This window comes from Sciurus carolinensis, chromosome 4 (assembly GCF_902686445.1).
Source record: "Sciurus carolinensis chromosome 4, mSciCar1.2, whole genome shotgun sequence".
Taxonomy (NCBI): domain Eukaryota; kingdom Metazoa; phylum Chordata; class Mammalia; order Rodentia; family Sciuridae; genus Sciurus; species Sciurus carolinensis.
The window spans coordinates 116,522,451-116,544,388 of record NC_062216.1 but is presented as its reverse complement, the minus strand read 5'-3'; the positions used below and the strand labels follow the sequence as shown (position 1 = coordinate 116,544,388).

The following is a 21,938-nucleotide window of genomic DNA, read 5'->3' as shown; positions in this document are numbered from 1 at the left end:
GGCGGAGGAGGAGGCGGAGGAGGCGGGAGCTGAGCTGAGCGGGGCGGGCGGCGGCGGTGGGGCCCGAGCCCGAGAAGATGGCGGTGCGGAAGAAGGACGGCGGCCCCAACGTGAAGTACTACGAGGCCGCGGACACGGTGACCCAGTTCGACAACGTGCGGCTCTGGCTCGGCAAGAACTACAAGAAGGTACGCGGGCAGGGCCGCGCGAGGGCCGGGGGCGGGACAAAGGGAGCGCGGCCCGCGGCTCCCCGGGGTCCTGCCCACCCTCCCGCCGCCCCGGCCCTCCCCGCGGCCTCTCCAGCAGCCCCCCAGCGTGTCCTCTGGCGCGCCCGCGCCCCTCCCCCCCGCCCCCACTCCACCCCCACCCCCGCCCCCACTGCTGTGCCCTCTGCCCCTGTTTTTCTCCACTGTCGTGTGCCAGCAGCCCACCCTCCCCTTAGCCATCGCCTTCACCGCTTTCCCGGGAGAGACTGCGGGCCGGGGGTGGACGGGGTGCAGAATGGGCGCCTTTCCCCTTCCCCCCCAGTGTGCCCGCCACTGCGCCCGCCGGGGCTCCCCACGGAGCCAGGTACCAGCGGGGCTAAGGCCTCCCTGGTGCTTTGTGTATGTTCAGAGATGATGAAAGCAGGAGGGTAAACAGTCACAGACCAGGCCGTTGACTGCTCATCAGCCTGAAAGGGTCCCCTCCCTGGTATCACCTGTCTCCACGGCTCATCACCCCCCTTCCGCCTCCATCTAAAGGGCAACAAAACCTCTCAGGGGGACAGGGTATGAGTGTTTCTGGGCAGTGGCCCCTTCTAAGATCAGTTCTAGGCTTCACAAAGAAGTCACCCGCAACCTAGATTAGCATTGCCTTGGGTTTGGGGTCCAGAGGCACAGATGAGCTTTATATCTCCAGCCCCCACCCCAGTCTCATAACTGTGGATAATAAACTAGTGAACCAAAAAAAAAAAAAAAAAAGACTTAAGAAACCTTACCTGTCTTCTCCCAGACCTCTTCCTGATGCCTTCTTTGTGTCTAGGCCTGGTTTTTTCTGGAGATGGCCTGCCTCTTCCTTCTCACTGTCCCCAGTTGGGGGGTTTTTTTCCTAGCTTTTTTTCAGCTCCCCAGTTCTTCCTGCCCAGCTTTGCTGCCTGTCAGAAGTGTGATGGGTGATTTAGGAGAACTCCACACTAATCCTGGTTATGAGCCTGCCCCTGAGATCCTCCCAGGTCTCTCTGGAGTCAGAATCCTGACAAACAGCTGTCTGTACCCAAGTGTGAAGCTCTAGTTTCCAGGCTTCTGAAACCTTTAACCTTTTGAGGGGAGATCAATCAATCTGGGGGTTTAGACTCCAGCCCTTGGGGTATTGACAGCTTGTGACCTAGTTCATCTTTCATGCTCTTAGCTCTTTGTCATTTACCTTTCGCTTTACAGATCTCTTTACGCCTCCCACCGAGAGGTGCCCTTTTCTCTGTGATTAGAGTGGAGAAAACAGGGTCCAGAGGTAGAGAAAGTTAGTCTCCTAATTCAGTTTTAAATTAGAACAGAAGGCTAGGATGCTAAGTAGCGTGATATAGAAGTGTTTAAGAAGGCCCAAGGTTGCTTGTCTTTCTTCAGAATAGACATCTTGCCATTCCTTATCAGTCTGGGGAGTCATTCCCAGCTAGGAGGGCCTATGAAGACATTTATGCCCAGGTCTTACAGAAGCAAAATGCACAAGCTCGCTCATTCAGTTTGTCCTACCTCACTTTCTTGCTTCTTTCTCTTTAGGCTACATTATAAGGGTAATTGTTGCTTTCCACAGAGTTCCCCTAAGAAATTCACTGTTATCCTCACTTAGGGATGGATGTTGCTCCAAGGGATGTTGCTTCTCTGGCCTGAATTCAGTAAAGTTTTAGAATTTTACAACCCTCAGTGCTGATAGCTGGAGATCAGGTGCCAAGATAACAGGGTCCTGCAACTCCAATTTCAGAGTGTAGCTGAGGAAGAGTAGGAAACTTCCCTTACTGTCAGTGTGAATCCTGGCAGCCTGGGCTGGTAGCAGCAGAATCCAGTTTTCTGGTTAGGAGTTTCTAGGCTCTGCTTTCTACCATAATTTTTGGAAGAGAAAGGCACCATTTTCTCTGTCCTGGATGCTTCCAGAGCCCCTGGGGAAGAAATATGGGAGATGATAGACTATTTATCTGGGGTCTATTTTTCTTTACTTTCTCTGTCTTTTCCCAGTATATACAAGCTGAACCACCTACTAACAAGTCCCTGTCTAGTCTGGTCGTACAGTTGCTACAATTTCAGGAAGAAGTTTTTGGCAAACATGTCAGCAATGCACCGCTCACTAAACTGCCGGTGAGTGCAAAAACAAGGAGTGAAGCCCTCCAAATTAGAGAAGCAATTATATTTGTAAAAAAAAAATTGAAATTTTCTTTATTTTTGAAATTTGGGTTACTATTTTTTACAGTCTCTGTCCTTGGTCAGGGTGTTGCTGGCTTGGTCTAGTACCCATTTACTATTCCCTTATCAATAGTTTGTGCAACAAGTTACCTCTTGTCTCTCATGGTATGGTTAAAAGGATTTAAGATTTGAATTTGCACAGGTTTGTATTCAGATCCTGGCTTTGCCACTTGATGGCTCAGTGATCTTGAGCAGCCTTTATGTGTCTTGGTTCAATCATCTCTAGATGAAATTAATATACCTACTTGTAGAATTTCTGCAATAGTAAATGAGGTAACCCAGTAAAGTGGCACAAGGTGATGCTTTGTATATATTGGTTTCTTTCTCTTCCTGGCCATATAACCCTTTATATTGTCACAAGGTTTAAAGAATTCCAGCTTTAAGAGGGAGATCAATTCAACATGGGATTTTTGAGAAAGGATTTTTAAATGATAAAGAAAATTTACAATTTAACTCTCACCTACTTCTTCCCTGTCTGAATTTTATAGATCAAATGTTTCCTAGATTTCAAAGCAGGAGGCTCCCTATGCCACATACTTGCAGCTGCCTACAAATTCAAGAGTGACCAGGGATGGTGAGATGCCTTATCTCTATGCTTCTTATATTTAGATTAGAGAGAAACCCCCATTTTGATTCCCTGGAGTCTTTCTGGGGTGGGGGAACACAGGTAGAAATACTGTGTGTCTCTTTTTTGCTAGATCAGTCAGAATAGTTGGGAGCCAGAGCTAAGAGTTTCTAAGAGTGAGTGTGGGTGTGTCTATGTCTATATGTGTATCAGTGTGTATGTTATACAGAAAGAGAGATTCTTAGGTCAGCATCTCAAGCTTTTCTTCACTCTTTTAGACTAAGTATAGAGGGATTTATGGAGTTGAGATCAGGAATCCTAGATCTCGGGTTATTTTGTCAACAGCTGTGACCAATAGTATCTCCTAATTTCCCATGTTAAGGAGTTACATACCCTCACCTCATCCCCAGACATGAGCTACATCACTCACTAGATTATCGTCTCTTCATAAGGCGGCGTTACGATTTCCAGAATCCATCACGCATGGACCGCAATGTAGAAATGTTCATGACCATTGAGAAGTCCTTGGTACAGGTACTACTCAGGAACCTTTCCCATGCATTGTCTTCCCTCAGTGAGAATCCAGAGGACTCTTTCCATATAACCTCATCCCATCTATTTCTTCCCCCACAGAATAATTGCCTGTCTCGACCTAACATTTTTCTGTGCCCAGAAATTGAACCTAAACTACTGGGGAAATTAAAGGACATTATCAAGAGACACCAGGTGAGTGGGCAGGTCAGGAACAGTTTCAGACATTCCATGACTCTTTTCCTGCCATTTTCCATGTCAAGAAGTAGCCCTGAGAAAGACAGTCGAATGAATCGAATGTAACTTTCCTGTGTTCTTATATAAATACATGACCAGTGTAACTCCACATCATGTACAACCAGAAAAATGTGAAATTATACTCCATGTGTGTATGATATGTCAGAATACATTCTGCTGTTAGATATAACTAAAATAAACAAATAACAATTTTAAAAAGAAATTGTAGGAATACTAATTAAAAGTACTTTTTAATTGTTAAAAAGAAAAAAGAAAAAGCAGCCCTAAAGTACCACTTTCTACTGCATAGCTGGCTTTCTCTGTTTGACAGACTAGAGTTAAAGCATTGAGCCTTTTTTTCTTTTCCTGTTTCTCCCATTTCCCAGTCTTGACAGGTTTGGATCTCTAGTCCTAGAGATTGAATTGGCCTGGGGGAAGAAGCATCTACTTCCACTGAGCTGGAGATTGCCTAATTTTAGATAAACGAAATCTTAGCTCTTTAGAATTATATAATAACAAGCAAATGTCATTAATATGAACATTTAGTTGACTTAAAAATTTCCCATGTATGGATTATCTATCCAGAGAATTATCTAGAGCAATATTTTATTTGTATTGGTATTTTTTTTTAGCAAATTTTAAAAATTTTTCTACTTTAACACAACCCCAGCTGTTTACCTCTGCTCCTCAGCTGGTATGTACAACGAACTAATTTTAATACCACTCTAAGCAGAGTATTAGGCAGACAGATCTGTGGTTGCATCTTAAATTGGTTTATTTACACTAAAGAGTAATTCAAATAGGACTTTATATATCTGCTTCTCCTTGTGCCATTCAGGGAACAGTCACTGAAGATAAGAATAACGCCTCCCATGTTGTGTATCCTGTCCCAGGGAACCTAGAAGAAGGTAAGACCTGGGTTTTACTGGCTACTGCAGTGGATAGCTCGAACTAGGAGTTGAAGGATCACCATGTAGCACCTGGGCTTCTCACTCCTTTCAACCCTGAATTCTCTCATCTTAAGGTCCTGTTACCAAGTACTCTGGTGCAATAGGAGAGTGCTCAGTTAGGCTTTTGTCCAGAGTTATTTTTTGTGTTCCCCTTTAGCTTACTTGTGTCCCTTCTCTGTCTCTATCTCCAGAGGAATGGGTACGACCAGTCATGAAGAGGGATAAGCAGGTTCTTCTGCACTGGGGCTACTATCCTGACAGGTGAGGATGGGTTCCTGGGGCAGATTTACATACAAGAGCCAGAGCCAGAACCAGAAATCCTAGAACATATTGCAGAGCAATAAAGCACTCTTTGGGGGTTATTTTTAGGTAACTTAATTTGTTCTCCAACCTCTGTCTTGGGGGAAGTTTAGACTTATTGGACAAGGCTTAGGCTAAAGATTTTGAGCTTTATGTGTAAAATGATTGTGTGTGTGTGTGTGTGTGTGTGTGTGTGCGTATTTTGGATGGTTTTCTTTTTTTGAGTTCTGGGACAGGTAAGCAAATGCTGTACCACTGAACTAAACCCCCAGATCCCCAGTATAATTTTTTTTTTTTTTTTTAAGACAGGGAATATTTTTAAATTTTTAGTTGTTGATGGACCTTTATTTAATTTATTTATATGTGGTGCTGAGAATCAACCCAGTACCTCACACTTGCTAGGCAGCTCTACCACTGAGCCACAACCCCAGCCCTACCCCAGTATAATTTTTGATAAGTGTTAAAATAATCTGACAATAGGAAATGTTTCAACAAATTTGAATACCTACTCAGTGGGCCACTATATGACCTTTAAAGTATATAAAATAATATGGATAATTTATGGATGAGTATATTGGCAAAAAATAGCATGTAAGTCAGGCACAGTGGTGTGGACCTATAGTCCCAGCTACTCTGGAGGCTAAGGCAAAGGGATTATTTGAGCCCATGAGTTCATAAAACCTACAGCAAGATCCCATCTTTAAATAAGTAAATAAATAAATGAATAAAATCTAGGGACTGAGGCTTGGGTTCTATCTCCAGGATTACAAAGGAACCACAACAAAATAATATCTACTCTGATTACAATTACATAAAACCAAATTTTTGTACAGAAAGTTTCCAAGAAAAACATAAATACTGAATGTCAAGGGTAGTTGTTAGGTTGATTCTTTTTGTTTGTTTTTGTTTTTGTTTTTGTTTTTGTTTGGTCCCTGGGATTGAATCCAGGGTCACTTAACCACTGAGATACATCCCCAGCCCTTATTTTTTATTTTGAAACAGGGTCTTGCTAAGTTGCTTAGGATCTTGCTAAGTTACTGAGGCTGGCCTCAAATTTGCAATCCTCTTGCCTCAGTCTCCCAAGTTGCTGGGATTATAGGCATGCACCACCATACTTGGATCATTCCCCTTTTTAAAGTCTATTTTCATTTGTCATATTGCAGTTGTACATGTTCTTGGGGTAGGTACAGTGTTTTTTGTTGTCATAATTGTTGTTTTGCAGTACTAGCCTGGCACATGCTAGGTAAGCACTCTGCCATTGAGTTACACCACAACCCCTTTTAAAAGAAGTTTTTGAGCAAGGCACAGTGGTAAACACCTGTAATCCCAGGTACTTGGGAGGTTAAGGTAGGAGGGTTCCAAGTTTAAGGCCAGGCTGGGTAATTTACTGAGCCCCTGACTCAAAATTTAAAAAGGGCTGGAGATGTAGTTCAGTGGTAAAGAGCCTTTTTATAAGATAGAATAAAATAACATAGCATACAATAAAACTTTATTTTATTTTGAGACATTCATCTAGACTGGCCTCAAACTTGTAATCCTCCTGCCTCAGCCTCCTAAGTAGCTGGGATTATAGACATCCACCACCACACCTGGCCACAATGTATTATTTTGACACACATTTGCAGTGTACACAGATCAAATTAGGGTCATTAGCATATCTATCACTGTTCTCTATTTTTAAAATGTTTTACAATGTACTTCTATTACTTTATATTGAAAAGAATCCCAACATTAATAGGAAAATAATTGTATCAAAAAATAAGCCAACAACCCATTACTTTTTATAAATGGAAAAGATAAAAATCTGCACTTTACTTTTGTACAACTTCATCCCATTGATTATACTTCACACTTAATTTCTCCTGGCAGTTATGATACATGGATCCCAGCTAGTGAAATTGAAGCATCTGTGGAAGATGCCCCAACTCCGGAGAAACCTAGGAAGGTGAGTTTTTCTTGTACCTGCAGCCCCAGGAAAAATGCCAGGAATAGACCACTCTGGAGGTAAAGCAGGGGCTCTGTGCTCTTGGACTTTTTTTCTTAAGGGTCCCTAGACAGAGCTATGATTTGTAGGCTCTCTCCAACATAGTATGCCTTTGTACTTTAGGTTCATGCTAAATGGATCCTAGACACAGACACCTTTAATGAATGGATGAATGAAGAAGATTATGAAGTAAATGATGACAAAAATCCTGTCTCCCGCCGAAAGAAAATTTCAGCTAAAACATTGACAGATGAGGTGAAAATTCTATTCTTTCTTCCAGGAGCCCTTAGTATAGTCTCAGAACAAATCTTTACTCAGGAGTGTAGACTGACATTTGTCTCAATTCTTTGTCCCTCAGGTTAATAGCCCAGATTCAGATCGAAGGGACAAGAAGGGGGGGAACTATAAGAAGAGAAAGCGCTCCCCCTCTCCTTCACCAACCCCAGAAGCTAAGAAGAAAAATGCTAAGAAAGGGTATGCTTACCCTTAATCTGCTCCCACTTTCACTGTTGTTTCAACACCATGTCAAAGGGAAAAAGGATAAATCCCTTTCTATAATCAACTGGGCCCTGACCTGGGTACTCCATAACTCTGCAGATGTCCTGAGAGAGGATGAGATCTTTAAGGACCCAGTTGTTAGTTCTAATCCCAGCCACCAGTAAGCTTAAAAAAGGTCTTAATCACCAAATTAAAAGGCTTTGCCATCTCCCATCACTCTGAAGTTACTGATTTCTTTTTGTGCTCAGCTCTACCCTTGGGATTCTCTAGTTCCTTTTCACTTGAACTCCAACTTCCAGGGGCACTTTGTGCAAGGATGACCAGATTCTCTTTCACTTTCTTTCCTTCCCAGTCCCTCAACACCTTACACCAAGTCAAAGCGTGGCCACAGAGAGGAGGAGCAAGAAGACCTGACAAAGGATATGGATGAGCCCTCTCCAGTCCCCAATGTAGAAGAGGTGACACTGCCCAAAACAGGTATAGACCACGCCAAGCTCCTGGGACCCATATCCACTGCCTGTCCTACCACTACTATGCCAAACTTCTGAGTGGGATGATTTCCCAGGTTTAACTCCAGGTCTAGAGTTGCTTTCCCTTCAATCTAGCTGGTTAGTAAAATTGATATCATTACCACAGAAAATCCTCTCACTTCACATTCATATCTGATTGTGGACTTGTTTTGTGCCTAGTAATAGTTGTCTCCAAACTCTCACTCTTTTTTTTTTTCTTTTCTTTTTCTTTTTTGGTGCAGTCCTGGGGATCAAATCCAGGACCTCACATTTGCTGGGCATATACTCTAGAGCTAAGCTATATCTCTAACCCTTACATGTACATGTACTACTAAGCCACTACTTTGGGACCATTATAAAACACATGCAAGTATTATCTAAAAAAAAAAAAAAAAAAAAAAAAGATGAAGGGTCTGCAGTAGAAGTTCAGTGGTAGAGCGCTTGCCTAGCGTATGTGAGGCACTGGGTTCCATACTCAGCACCACATAAAAATGAGTAAATAGGGGCTGGGGAGATAGCTCAGTTGGTAGAGTGCTTGCCTTGCAAGCACAAGGCCCTGGGTTCAATCCCCAGCACCGCAAAAAAAAAAAAAGAGTAAATAAAATAAAGGTGTTGTATCCATCTAATCCATCTACAACTAAAAGAAAAATTTTTTAAAAATGAAAAAATGTAAAGGATAATAAAAACAAATATAAAGAGAATTTCTAATAGTTTCTTACTGTAGATGATCCTAAAGTGAATCATCCCTTTGTGTCCTATGGGAGAACCCAACTTCCAAGACCATTGCTCTGTAATACTGGTTTATAATCTGTTCTTCATGAACTAGTCCCAAATATTCCAGAAATAAATTCGAGGGGTAGCGTTTGGAAAGCTGCTGAGAAGTGTTCCCCACTCTTCCCTCCTCAAATCAGCTCACCTCTGTACCTATGTTTTCTCCCAAGATTTTGTATATAAATTTAGTTCAGGAAACTATCCTCTGCTTTCAAAATTTTTTGAGGTCTGGGAGTATAGCTCAGTAGAAGAGCATGTTCCTATCACCCATGAGGCTGGGTTCAATCCCCAGCACCAAAAAAAAAAAAAAAAAAAGCAGAAGGGGATAGCTCAAGATCACAGGATCATAGTCATAGTAGGCTGGGGATGAGGTTTAGTGGTTGTGTTTGCCTAGCATGTATAAGACCTTGGGTTCAGCACCACAAAAAAAAAGAAGGGTCAAAAAATATTTTTAATATAGCCACTCCTCTACAAAGTGACTTGATTTAGACTCTGTCTGAGTTCACTAAGAGTAAGTGAATTTAGGAGCTGGAGTTGAAGCCCAGTGGTAGAGCACTTGCCTAGCACTCTTAAGGCACTGGTTTCGATCCTCAGCACCACATAAAAATAAATAAATAAAGGATTTGTGTCCATCTACAACTAAAAAAATTTTTTTAAAAAGTGAGTTTATAGATATGTAAATGGAGATAAGGATCTATCAAAGACAAAAATGACTTTTAAATATACATAAAGAAGTTAATTGAATTTTGGGTTAAGAAATGGTTAAAGTAGCAAGTGAGTTTCAAGCCCTAGAATGATTGTGACCAGAGGGAGTTAGTGTATTTTGTGAACAGATGGAGAAAATTATTAGAGAAAGTGAGATCTCTAGAACTATTAATAGTGGAGGGGTGAGAGATTGATTTTGGCAGTGTCTGATTAAATGACTTTTTCTTCTGGCAGTCAACACTAAGAAGGACTCGGAGTCAGCCCCAGTCAAAGGAGGCACCATGACTGACCTGGGTAAGATGGGGAGCTGCAACAAGGCAGACGTGAGGCGCTGGTAGGGCTCAGCTACCACCTTCCCATAACCCAACAAGCTCTCCAGTAGGACCCTCTTACTCCTAAGTGGGCTCCAGCCTTATATCTTGCTGTCTTTCTCTTTCAGATGAGCAGGAAGATGAAGGCATGGAGACCACGGGCAAGGTGGAGCCAGTTTAGAGAGGCCCTACCTCTCTATGTGATTCTGATTTGTGATTATAAGTTCCTTCTACCTCCATAGACTAATCCTAGCTGTTGCTCAAATCTCTGACCCCTTCCGTGTCCTGGGGCCCATGATGCTCAACCCATCACCCATCATTAGTGTCCACATTCCTGGGCTGTGGAGCATTAGAGGGTTGCTGGGGGAAAGTGGGAAAGCTGAGTGTCCAGCAGCCTCCGTACTCATAGGATGAGGATGAGAGCAGTACGGGGAACAAGGGGGAGCAGACCAAGAATCCAGACCTGCATGAGGACAATGTGACTGAGCAGACCCATCACATCATCATTCCTAGCTATGCTGCCTGGTTTGACTACAACAGGTATTATTCCGGTTTCCCACTGAATCCTTATTTTCCTTCTTCTAGGGGTTAGTGGGTTGTTTTTCCCCCCATCTTATCCAAACAAGTTATTTATTCTGTGAGAGAGATCAGCGTATGCTTCAGTTTTAGAAGAGCTCCTGATTTCTTTTTGAGTCCTCTGGCCCTGGTGGAAAATTCTTATTTCTCATTTCTTCCTAGTTTTGAACTGTTTGTCTACCCCACCTTGTAGACTGTTCCTCCCTTTTGGGCTCCTATTCCTTCCCCAGCACCTTCTGAATACATTTTGTCTTCTTTTGCAGTGTTCATGCCATTGAGCGGAGGGCTCTTCCTGAGTTCTTTAATGGCAAGAATAAGTCCAAGACTCCAGAGATGTAAGGAAATTTCAGCTCATGATTTTATTTCTTCTTCTGTCCCCATTCACCCTTCCTTATCCAGAACTGTTCAGTTTAGCAAACTTTTCTTGAATTTCATCTGCCCCAGGCATTGTGTTATGCTTATGAAAATATGATATCTGCTGTAGCCCTACATTTAGATGTATATTCTTCAGTGTTTACCCAAGGATGATACTAAGTGTACTCTTGTATAAAACAAATACCTGTTGCAGTGCTTCAAATTCTGTACCCCATTAATGGGGTACAGAGCTTTTAAATCCAAAAATTACATATAACCCTACCATAGGCAATAGCTTTGACTAAAGGGAAAATGTGTACTGTCAGGGTGGTTTCTGAGAGTAGATTTTGCTAGGAAAAACAAGATAAGGAACCAAGGGAAAAAGAGCCTGTGAATTAAGAGATGAAGAGTGTTCTCTGGGAGAGAAATATTATATAAACTACAGACTTGGGGCTCAGAAGGCTTTATCTCCTTTAAGGTTTGACTTGTGTCAAACTGTTTGGTTTTAGATGAGATTTGGCAGTGTTCTGTGGTTATGGGTACTTCAGAGTAGATACATGATGAGGTGGATGAGAACCAGGGAATCTGCCACTGACCCATATCCCCAGCCCTTTTTATTTTTTGAGAGAGTGTCTTGCTAAGTTGCCCAGGCTGACCTTGAATGTACAATCCTGCCTCAGCCTCCCAAGTCTCTGAGATTACAGATGTGTATTACCATGCCTGTCTTGGAGGCAGGGTCTGCCCTTCAACTTGTGGTCCTCCTGCCTCGGGCTCCTGAGTCATTGGGAACACAGGTGTACACCACAACGGCCAGGTTTTTTCTTTTCTTTTTTTTTTTAACATATTGGGGATTGAACCCAGGGCCTCATTCTTGCTAGATAAGCACTCTACCACTGAGTTAAGTCCTCAGCCCTTTGTTTTGTTTTGTTTTGTTTTGTTTTTTTTGTACCAGGAATGAACCCAGGGGCACTTAACCACTGAGCCACATCCCCAGCCCTTTTTCTATTTTTTGAGACAGGGTCTCTTTAAGTTGCCTAGTGCCTCACTAAATTGCTGAGACTGACTTTGAACTTACAATCCTCTTGTCTTAACCTTCCAAGTTGCTGGGATTACAGGTATGCACCAACGTGCCTGGCCATTCTCAGCTCCTCTTAAAAGTTTTCTGTATTTCGAGATGGGTATCACTAACTTGCCCAAGCTGGCTTCTAACTTTTGATCCTTTTGCCTTAGCCTCACAAATTGCTGGATTATACTATACTGTACCCAGCAATTAATTTAATCTTTACATTAACCTCAGGAGTGGTTACTATTATCACCTCCAGTTTACAGATTAAGAAACTAGGGTGTAGACATCTACAGTCACTTGCAGGTAAGGTCACACAGTCTCTAAGTAGTAAAACCAGGATTCGCATCCTTTAGTCTGGCTTGTTTTCTCAAACTTTACACTGTACCTTATAATAGCTACTAATTTTTGAGCTCCTACAAAATAACAGACACTGTACTAGTACTATACAGATCTCTTTAATCCTCAGTGGACATTTCATTTTACAGAGAGGAGTCCCAGGTTACAAAGAAGGAAGTAACTTGCCAAGACTATCATAGTAGAATGGGAATTTGAATGTAGATCTTTCTAACTTCAAATCCTAAAGTCTTTCTCTGGAATCATGCTGACTATCATGCTGGATGTATGGATAAAAACTTTAACATCTGAGCTTTCTTACCTTTAGATTCCGTATTTGAAAGTTGGGTGAAACATTCCCAAACATATCTAAAGAAATAATTCATTTAATTAAAAATATCCAACAAAGCCAAGCGTGTTGGTAACTTAGTAAGATCCTGTCTCAAAAAGTAAAAAGAGGGGCTGGGGAGATAGCTCAGTTGGTAGAGTGCTTGCCTTGCAAGCACAAGGCCCTGGGTTCGATCCCCAGCACCCAAAAAAAAAAAAAAAAAGTAAAAAGAGTTGGGGACATAGCTGGGTGGGTTGGTACTCACCTGTAATCCCAGCAACTCAGGAGACAGGCAGAAGGACCGCAAATTTGAGGCCAACCTCAGGAACTTAGCAAGACACTGTCTCAAAATTTAAAAAAAAAAAAAAAAATGGTTTGGGAACATAACTCAGTTGTAGAACACTCTTAGATTCAATCCCTAGCACCCTAAACAAAAAAATAAGGCTGGGCACAGTGGAGCATGCCTGTGATCCCAATAGCTTGGGATGTTGAAGCATGAGGATTTTGAGTTCAAAGCCAGCCTCAGCAATTTTGAGATCCTGTCTCTAAATAAAATATAAAAAAGGTCTGGGAATGTGATTCAGTGGTTAAGTGCCCCTGGGTTCCAAATTCCTTGTGCCAAAAAAAAAGAATGAATGAATGAATAAATATATACATGCATCAAGGAAAATGTAAAAAAGTTTGAATTCCTTTCATTTAGCATATAGGAGACACTCAGTATTTTTTAAATTTTTTATTTGTTCTTTTTAGTTATACATGACAGTAGAAGGTATTTTGACATATTATACATACATGGAGTATAACTTGCCATTCTTGTGGTTGTACATGATATGGAGAGACACTCAATATTTATTGACTCAAATAATCTACTCTTTTCCATTATTCTCACACAGAATGGGTCATTAGTTTTGTTCTTGTTGCGGTGCTAGGGATTGAACCCAAGGCCTCACACATCCTAGGCAAATGTTTAACCACTGAGCTACATCTTCACCTGGGTCAATTGTTCTCTTATCATTTTTCCTACCCTTCAGCCCTCACCCAACGTTTATTTTTCTTCTTGTTCTCTCTGTCCCTTGTAAGCTACCTGGCCTATCGAAACTTCATGATTGACACTTATCGACTAAACCCTCAGGAATATCTCACCTCTACTGCCTGCCGTCGGAACCTGGCAGGTGACGTCTGTGCCATCATGAGGTGGGTCTTACAGCTAAGGCAAAAGGGTATGGGAGGATGTTTCCTTGTGGATGTCTTGGCAGAACTAGAAATGCATGTAAGGAACATAGGGGAATCAGCAGGAGAAAGTACCTCTAGAGAAAGACCCAGGATAGGTTAAGGGACTGTGACTTGAGGGATTGGAAATGTAGAATAAAAAGAACATGTCTGTAGTTGAAAGACAGTGGTTCAATTTTACTAGCCATTAAGGAAGAGTTGGTAGTTGCTATGATAGTTGCATTTATTTGGTTGTTGCTATGGAGTGGCATTCAGACTAGAGTATGTGCTTAGGTGTCACTGGTGTTTAGATGTTGGGAATGATGGGAGTAGAATGAACAAAGAACAGAGCAAGGTGGAGAGGGAGCTTTATGCCTCCAGCTCTCCTCCTTGTGCACAATTCTGACTATCCTGTGTAACACTGACTCTGCCTTTCTTCTCACAGGGTCCATGCCTTCCTAGAACAGTGGGGTCTTATTAACTACCAGGTGGATGCTGAGAGTCGACCAACCCCAATGGGGCCTCCACCCACTTCTCACTTCCATGTCTTGGCTGACACGCCATCAGGGCTGGTACCTCTGCAGCCCAAGACCCCTCAGGTAGGGTGAGGGGCTGTGGGGACAGGGTTGGGGTGGGTAAGATTGGGTTTCTTTGGACTTTTCTTTTTCTGGTTTTATAGGATAATGTTTCAGAAATTTTCTGAGGCTTCTTCCTTTTCCATGGTATGCACAGGGTCACAGGAATCAGCTCTATGTGTTTAGCAACCTCTCTCGGCCTCAGTATTTAAGGCCATGAGGCCTTGCTGAGGGAGAAGAGTCATTTCTTGTCCTCAGGAAGCAGACAGGCTAATGTAGGGGATGAAGCAGATAGAGAAAAATGTCTCAGAATTAATATCTCAAAATTAACTTGTGCGAACTTTTAAGATTTTGTCATATTTCCACATTTTTTCATTTTTGCCTCATAATCACTACCACCTCCATTTTTTTTGTTTTGTTTTTGTTTTTTTTTTTACATTTCCATTTCACCCATTACAAAATTTAGGAGGAGAAAGGCTATGTGGCTTGCCCAAGGTCACAGAGTATCAGATCTAAGATTTGAACATAATTGTCCAGCTCCTAAGAGAACCTGTAAAGATATATGTTAATATAAGTGAATATCATGCCAATTACATGTGTAATTAATCATGGAGGGAGCTTGGAACAGTGGCATGAATGCCCCCAGAGCTTGTGGACTGCCCAGCATTTGGTTTTGAGGCCTCCAGGGCCTTGGCCTGGCCATTTCCTGCCCAGCCTCCATGACACCAAGCTCTGTCCCCCAGGGCCGCCAGGTTGATGCTGATACCAAGGCTGGGCGGAAGGGCAAAGAGCTGGATGACCTGGTGCCAGAGACGGCTAAGGGCAAGCCAGAGCTGGTAGGTGGGGTGCAGACCCCGCTGGGCTTCTTATTTGCCCCTTTATGGGGGGGCCTCTGCCCGGGAAGAAGAGACATGAGAGCAGAGGAACTACAGCAGTGAGGGAGGAAGTCCCACCCAGGGCATCCCTGACTTTGGGAAGGAAGCTCCTTCTGTCTGTTTTCTCTTTCTGTCTACCCCTGGCCCCCTTGGTCACCTCCACTCACCTCTTTCTTTCCCCTCCACAAATAGCAGAGCTCTGCTTCCCAACAAATGCTCAACTTTCCTGACAAAGGCAAAGAGAAACCGACAGACATGCAGAACTTTGGACTGCGCACAGACATGTACACAAAGAAGAATGTTCCCTCCAAGGTATGAGTTGTGGCTGACCTGGGGTAGAGGACCCTTCCTCCTCACAGGTCCCAGGCTCCTTTCTCCTGACCCGACCATGTTTCTCCTGTAGAGCAAAGCTGCAGCCAGTGCCACTCGGGAGTGGACAGAACAGGAAACCCTGCTACTCCTGGAGGTAATTGGGACAAGGAAAGGAGAATTCTGCTACAAAAGCAGAAGTGGCTGGGGTGCCAGCCATGCTTGTTATTAGTGATGAGAGTTTGTGGAATCTGCTGTGAGCAGAGAAGAATTGTGCCCTAGTCTCCCCCATCCTGCTGCCCATGGCATCTGCCCAGGAACAGCTCCAGACCAAGGATTTGGACCATTTTACTAACTTCATATCCTTTCTCAGTGCTACTTGGAGATTCCCTTTGGACCCAGCAAAGTATTCAAAAACCCAGAACACAGAGAGCTTTGAAGCCAGCTGCCCTTAGTAGGATGGGGGAGTTGACCTTCAAGAAAGTGGCTAAGTAAATGGAGTTGTGTCTCCACCACTACCACCAGGCCCTGGAAATGTACAAGGATGACTGGAACAAAGTATCCGAGCATGTGGGAAGCCGCACGCAGGACGAATGTATCTTGCATTTTCTTCGACTTCCCATTGAAGACCCGTACCTGGAGGACTCAGAGGCCTCCTTGGGCCCCCTGGCCTACCAGCCTATCCCCTTCAGTCAGTCGGGCAACCCTGTCATGAGCACTGTTGCCTTCCTGGCCTCTGTCGTCGATCCCCGAGTCGCCTCTGCTGCTGCAAAGTCAGCTCTAGGTATTTGGGGTTGGGAGTGTCTCAGCCTTCTTAGTTTGCTTTGAAACCCTCAGAAGTCTGGCTGCCTTGCTTATCTCAGCTTAGGCACCTGTCTAGGCTCCATGCTGGTCTTAGAAGAAAAGCTGGGCTTGTGTGGGAACTTTCATAGGTATAGCCAGAACTGCCCACCTGAGTTGTCTCAGCCTTATCTCCCTGGGTCTTACAGAAGAGTTTTCCAAAATGAAAGAAGAGGTGCCCACAGCCTTGGTGGAGGCCCATGTTCGGAAAGTGGAAGAGGCAGCCAAAGTGACAGGCAAGGCAGATCCAGCTTTTGGTCTGGAAAGCAGTGGAATTGCAGGAACCACCTCTGATGAGCCTGAGCGCATTGGTAAGGCCTGGCAGGTTTCTAGTTTTCTCCCCTTTGCCCAAGAGTCAGAGCCACCTGCCATCCCTGTGTTGCCCTGCTCCACGGTGGCATTAGAGCACAATACCAGTGAGAGAATTGGTGGGGTTTCATGTTAGGGGCTTTGGCTACTACTGGTCCTCTCACTGAGGTTTTGTCTGGTAAAGGGCTGTTGGAAAGTGTTTTTCACACACTTTGATGCCTCCCCTTTCTTTTCCTTTCCCCTTGGGCCCAGAGGAGAGCGGGACTGATGAGGCACGGGCAGAGGGCCAGGCCACAGATGAAAAGAAGGAGCCCAAGGTATAGAAGGATTGACCTCGAGCTGGGAGGGGGTGCCAGGCGCAGCTCGGTGGTGATGGGAAAGCTGGTGGCAGGGCAGTCTCCTGGAGCCAGATCACTCTGAAGGAGGAGTAAAGTCAGTCCCCAGTCTGTGCCCTTTGTGTGAGAGCTAGTTTCCCCAGCCCCTAATATCTTTCTTTTCTTCTACTGGGACTTCAGGAAACCCGAGAAGGAGGGGTTGTAGAGGAGGAAGCAAAGGAGAAAACAAGTGAGATTCCCAAGAAGGATGAAGAGAAAGGAAAAGAAGGTGACAGTGAGAAGGAGTCAGAGAAGAGTGATGGGGACCCGATAGGTGAGCATCCTGAATGGTGGGCATGGGTACTGAAAGAGATGTAAAGCTATAGGGCTAACTCAGCTCTTATCCTGGTCCAGTTGATTCTGAGAAGGAGAAGGAACCAAAGGAAGGGCAGGAGGAAGTATTGAAGGAAGTGGTGGAGTCAGAGGGGGAAAGGAAGACAAAGGTGGAGCGGGACATTGGTGAGGGCAACCTCTCCACTGCAGCCGCTGCTGCCCTGGCTGCCGCTGCAGTGAAAGCCAAGGTGAGACCAGTTCCCAAAGATCCTGCAAAGAAGTGACCCACTTTTCTATTTACTTCACTTAGAGGAAATCCTTCCTTACTCATCTGTTAAACAATTTCCTTTTTTTTATCCTGAGAGTTAGTCATCTCTGCTTTAAGCATTTTAAATCTCTTAACACTGGGCCTATTTCCAACCCTGTAATTATTTGTCTTCTATTTGTCATTCTATTTTTCTTCATGCTATTTTTTTGTTTTTTGTTTTTTGTTTTTTGTTTTTTAAATCAAGCCTGGGTTGTGACCACAGAATATGGGGTTTGTTTGTTTGTTTTGGTACTGGGGATTGACCCAGGAGTACTTTCTCACTGAGCTACATTCCCAACCTGTTTTATTTTTTTATTTATGAGATAATGTGTCCCTAAGTTACTAATGCTGGCCTTGAACCTGCAGTCCTCCTGCCTCAGTCCTCTGAGTTACTGGGATTATAGGCATGTGCCACCATGCCCAGACAAGTTCATTCTTTAACCTACCAGCATCTACCCTACCCTATATCCCCAGAAATGTCTGCAGCTGGGTCCTCCCCTTGACATACTATATCACCTCTCCTTGTCTAGCACTTGGCTGCTGTTGAGGAGAGAAAGATCAAATCTTTGGTGGCCCTGCTAGTGGAGACCCAGATGAAAAAGTTGGAGATCAAACTCCGGCACTTTGAGGAGTTGGAGACGATAATGGACCGGGAGCGGGAAGCAGTGAGTAGCCTCTCCTTAGTGGGTCATCAGGAGCTTGGAACTACATCTGGAGACTGAACTGTGCTTCAGTTTAGAATTGGAGGGGCAAGGTGTGTATGCGTGTATGAGAGAGAGAGAAAAGTGAAGAGAGGGGTAGAAAGCCTGAGAATGATGAGGCTCCAAAGCAAAAGGGAGAGGGGCAGGTCAGGACAGAGAGAGCCAGTCTCAGGCAGTTATGGAAAAGTGGCCTTATACATGAAGCTGTAGACTGAGGTTCTACAAAAGTCAACTCTGTGGAGCAGAGATGCTGGTAAGGCTTTTTGGTTGTATCTCCAGGTCCTAGAACAAAGTTTGGTTTGGCCCATAGTAGACTCAATAAATCTTTGCCAAGTTATCAAATGGGTTGAAGAGATGATGAGAGGTTGGGGATTTCAGATCTAGGACATGAACTTGGAAAGGGAATGGGCCAGACAGGATATTGAACTCATTTGTTTCTGAGTGAACTTTAAAAGAAATAGAAGATAGGGATCCTACCCTCAGAATTTTAGTTGGAGACATCAAATGTACAATATGGAGACATCAGAAACAGTTAATGCTTAAAGTATCTGACCAATTCAAATCGAAAGGTTTCATATCCAGGATATAGTCCTGAAAATCACAGAATAAAGTCAAAGCTCAGAGGCTAGTGAATTGAGGGAGAGCTTCCTAAAAACAGCAAGTTTCTAGCTAATTTTGAAGGAAGAAAAGAACTTCAGTTGACAAAAAGAACTGGAAACATTTTCCAAATCAAGGTAATGATAAGTTCAAAGTTTTGGGGCTCAAATGAGGCAGGGCTACCACTAGAGTAACTAGAATGCAGTGAGAAGTGACGTGGGCAGCCAGGAGACAAAAAAGTCATGGAATTTACAGGAGGTGAAATGGGGAGGACAGAGGAAGCACAAGGGTTAGATTTGGGGAAGCACCAGTATAGAGATGAGGACTTTGAGAAGACAAAGCAGGGGGTGAGGCATTTGCCTAGGGGTCTTATGAAAATCCAGTAACAATGGTTAATTGCCACTGACAGCTGGAGTATCAGAGGCAGCAGCTCCTAGCCGACCGACAAGCCTTCCACATGGAGCAGCTGAAGTATGCAGAGATGAGGGCACGGCAGCAGCACTTCCAACAGATGCACCAACAGCAGCAGCAGCCACCACCAACCCTGCCTCCAGGCTCCCAGCCCATACCCCCCTCAGGGGCTGCTGGGCCACCCACAGTTCATGGCCTAGCTGTGGCTCCAGCCTCTGTGGCCCCTGCTCCTGCTGGCAGTGGGGCCCCTCCTGGAAGCTTGGGCCCTTCTGAACAGATTGGGCAGGCAGGACCAACTGCAGGGCCACAGCAGCCACAACCAACTGGAGCTCCCCAGCCTGGGGCAGTCCCACCAGGGGTACCCCCCCCTGGACCCCATGGTAAGTGGTAGGTTTGGGAACTGGCTCAAAGGGAATACTTGATGGCCATAGAGATAAGGATTAGTCTGTTTCTCCAGATGGGCCTACCTCTGTTATGTCCTTAAGCCAGCAGGCATTTCTCCCCAAACCCAGACCTTTGGAATTTTGTTTTAATGTTACCATTTAGTCTAGTGTCAGGAAAAGGGAAGGTGTCACCAAGGAGTGGCTAGATTGTCCTTGCTGTGAAAGTGAATTGGTGAGTGAGATTATACTCCTCTAACCTCTCTCTCTCTTTGCCAGGCCCCTCACCGTTCCCCAACCAACAAACTCCTCCCTCAATGATGCCAGGGGCAGTGCCAGGCAGCGGGCACCCAGGCGTGGCGGGTAATGCTCCTTTGGGTTTGCCTTTTGGCATGCCGCCTCCTCCTCCTCCTGCTCCATCCATCATCCCATTTGGTAGTCTAGCTGACTCCATCAGTATTAACCTTCCCCCTCCTCCTAACCTGCATGGGCATCACCACCATCTCCCGTTTGCCCCGGGCACACTCCCCCCACCTAACCTGCCTGTGTCCATGGCGAACCCTCTACATCCTAACCTGCCGGCGACCACCACCATGCCATCTTCCTTGCCTCTCGGGCCGGGGCTCGGATCCGCCGCAGCCCAGAGCCCTGCCATTGTGGCAGCTGTTCAGGGCAACCTCCTGCCCAGTGCCAGCCCACTGCCAGGTGAGAAGGGGCCAGGAGGGGAGAAGGGTGAGGGAGAGGGGTCCACATGGAGGGAGGGAGGGCTGGTGGGGAAGGGGTCAGGTACTAGAATTTCCACAATCTTTTTTTGAACACTCTAGTAAAATTAGAATACAGGAGGAAGGGCCTTTCTGGCTGTCCTCCACCATTCCCCAACCTGGCAGCTGCCACCTCTGGGATGACGTTGGGGCCTTTCACTGGTGGGTCACGGAGGAGTCCTGTGACAGAGAACATCTCAGTCGTAAACTTGAAAAACAGCTGTCTGTTTGCATGATGATTAGCATCCTTTGTTTGTTCCCATCACATTCAGTGCCCCATTTAGAATTCCTTTGGGGGCAAGAAGATGATTTAGGGTGTATCAGTTTTTCCCAGTGTGAGCTAGAAGAGGGTATTAGGAAAAGGAAGTTGTGCACTGTGGGTACCTCATTCATCTACCCACCCACTGCATGCCATGCCTGGTTCGTGTGTGTGGAGCCTGGGTCTGAATCCTTCTGCTTATTCCAACTGATTCCTCTTCCTTTTCTCCACAGACCCAGGCACCCCCCTGCCTCCAGACCCCACAGCCCCAAGTCCAGGGACAGTCACCCCTGTGCCACCTCCACAGTGAGGATCCAGCCAGACATCTCTCCCCCTTACCCCCCATGGAGATCACAGTTCCAGGAACAGCCCTCCCCCACCACTGGGACCCTTCCCCAGCTGGAGAGTTCATCACTACGTAAGGAAAGCTCCTCCTGCCCCTCCAGCCCCTTCCATGCCCAGCCGAGGCATGTACTTTTATATTGGATTACTCAAGGACTTCTGTTTAAAAGATGTTTCTAATGTCTGGGAGAGAGAATGGGATGGGAAAGCTGCCCTCAAAGGAAGAGCTGGGGAAGGGTGTTTATACAAGGTTCTACTTAACCACTTCTAAGGGTGCACCCCCTCAAAACTACTGCATTTTTTACAGATAAAAAAAAAAAAATTAAGCCCTTCGAAAGGAAGATTTTAAAAAGCCACATTGGAGCTCCCTTTAGCCCACTAAAAAACAATCAACTTTTACACTTTTTTGAGGGGGGAGGGTAAGTTTTAAGAAAGGGGAATTATGGTTCTGGGGAGAGCTCTGGGGATAGAGTAAGGTTCCAGACCTCTCACCCCAAGTCCCTTGGGAGTAATTGAGTCAGCTCCCCTCACCCACTGCCTGATCATTCGTACCCATCTCTCCTGCTTCCTCAGTGTTGCTGTTTAGGCTGCCCCAACTCAGCCACTGATCCCTTTCCCTCTGAATGTCAGTTTTGTGTTTGTTTTAAAAGTCACCTGCTTAGTTGATGTCAGCGTATGTGTATTTGGTGGGGAAATAATTTTGGGGGGATTCCTGTGGTAGGTAAGAGAAGAAGAAAGGGCACTAGGAGCTGTTCTTCCTCCCTTCTCTGGGTTGTATCCATGAGCTCCTACAAGGCATGGAAAGGGGAGCTCTAAGACGATGGGAACTTTTTAAAACCTGAAGATTTCGAAAAGCACTTAAGCACCTCCTTCTTAAGACTTGGGGTGGGTCACTCCCCAAACCTTTGCCCTCTACCACCAAGACTGGCAGAAGCTCACTGATGGGTAGGCTTTCTCCAAATGAGG

The 21,938-nt window shown here is 44.9% G+C and overlaps 1 protein-coding gene across 8 annotated transcripts; it reads left to right on the top strand.

Annotated features, from left to right (window-relative positions):
* Nucleotides 1-24: 24 nt before the first annotated feature.
* Nucleotides 25-21,373, top strand: Smarcc2 (SWI/SNF related, matrix associated, actin dependent regulator of chromatin subfamily c member 2). 8 transcript variants are annotated; one of them, XM_047548038.1, is made up of 30 exons: nt 25-188; nt 2,208-2,327; nt 2,921-3,006; nt 3,450-3,531; nt 3,631-3,723; nt 4,604-4,673; nt 4,907-4,976; nt 6,885-6,960; nt 7,123-7,254; nt 7,358-7,473; nt 7,850-7,974; nt 9,717-9,776; nt 9,922-9,959; nt 10,203-10,333; nt 10,633-10,704; nt 13,531-13,644; nt 14,105-14,258; nt 14,978-15,070; nt 15,305-15,421; nt 15,513-15,575; nt 15,944-16,202; nt 16,408-16,569; nt 16,820-16,884; nt 17,083-17,215; nt 17,296-17,462; nt 18,052-18,186; nt 19,229-19,610; nt 19,890-19,973; nt 20,250-20,315; nt 20,864-21,373. In XM_047548038.1, exons 1-30 carry the CDS (start codon nt 78-80, stop codon nt 20,938-20,940), a joined length of 3,453 nt encoding a protein of 1,150 aa, XP_047403994.1. In that variant the 5' UTR covers nt 25-77; the 3' UTR covers nt 20,941-21,373. The 8 variants fall into 8 exon arrangements, with proteins under 8 accessions (XP_047403994.1, XP_047403990.1, XP_047403989.1 ...); XM_047548037.1 differs by having other exon boundaries at nt 26-188; nt 15,302-15,421; XM_047548034.1 differs by having other exon boundaries at nt 19,890-20,315.
* The last annotated feature ends 565 nt before the right edge of the window (nt 21,374-21,938 follow it).

Excerpts from the sequence above, each read along its gene's own strand:
- Smarcc2 (XM_047548033.1), top strand. The coding sequence starts at position 78 with ATGGCGGTGCGGAAGAAGGACGGCGGCCCCAACGTGAAGTACTACGAG. Across the intron at positions 7,975-9,716 it reads GGTGACACTGCCCAAAACAG|TCAACACTAAGAAGGACTCG; the intron begins GTATAGACCACG and ends TTCTTCTGGCAG. Across the intron at positions 19,611-19,889 it reads ACCCCCCCCTGGACCCCATG|GCCCCTCACCGTTCCCCAAC; the intron begins GTAAGTGGTAGG and ends TCTCTTTGCCAG.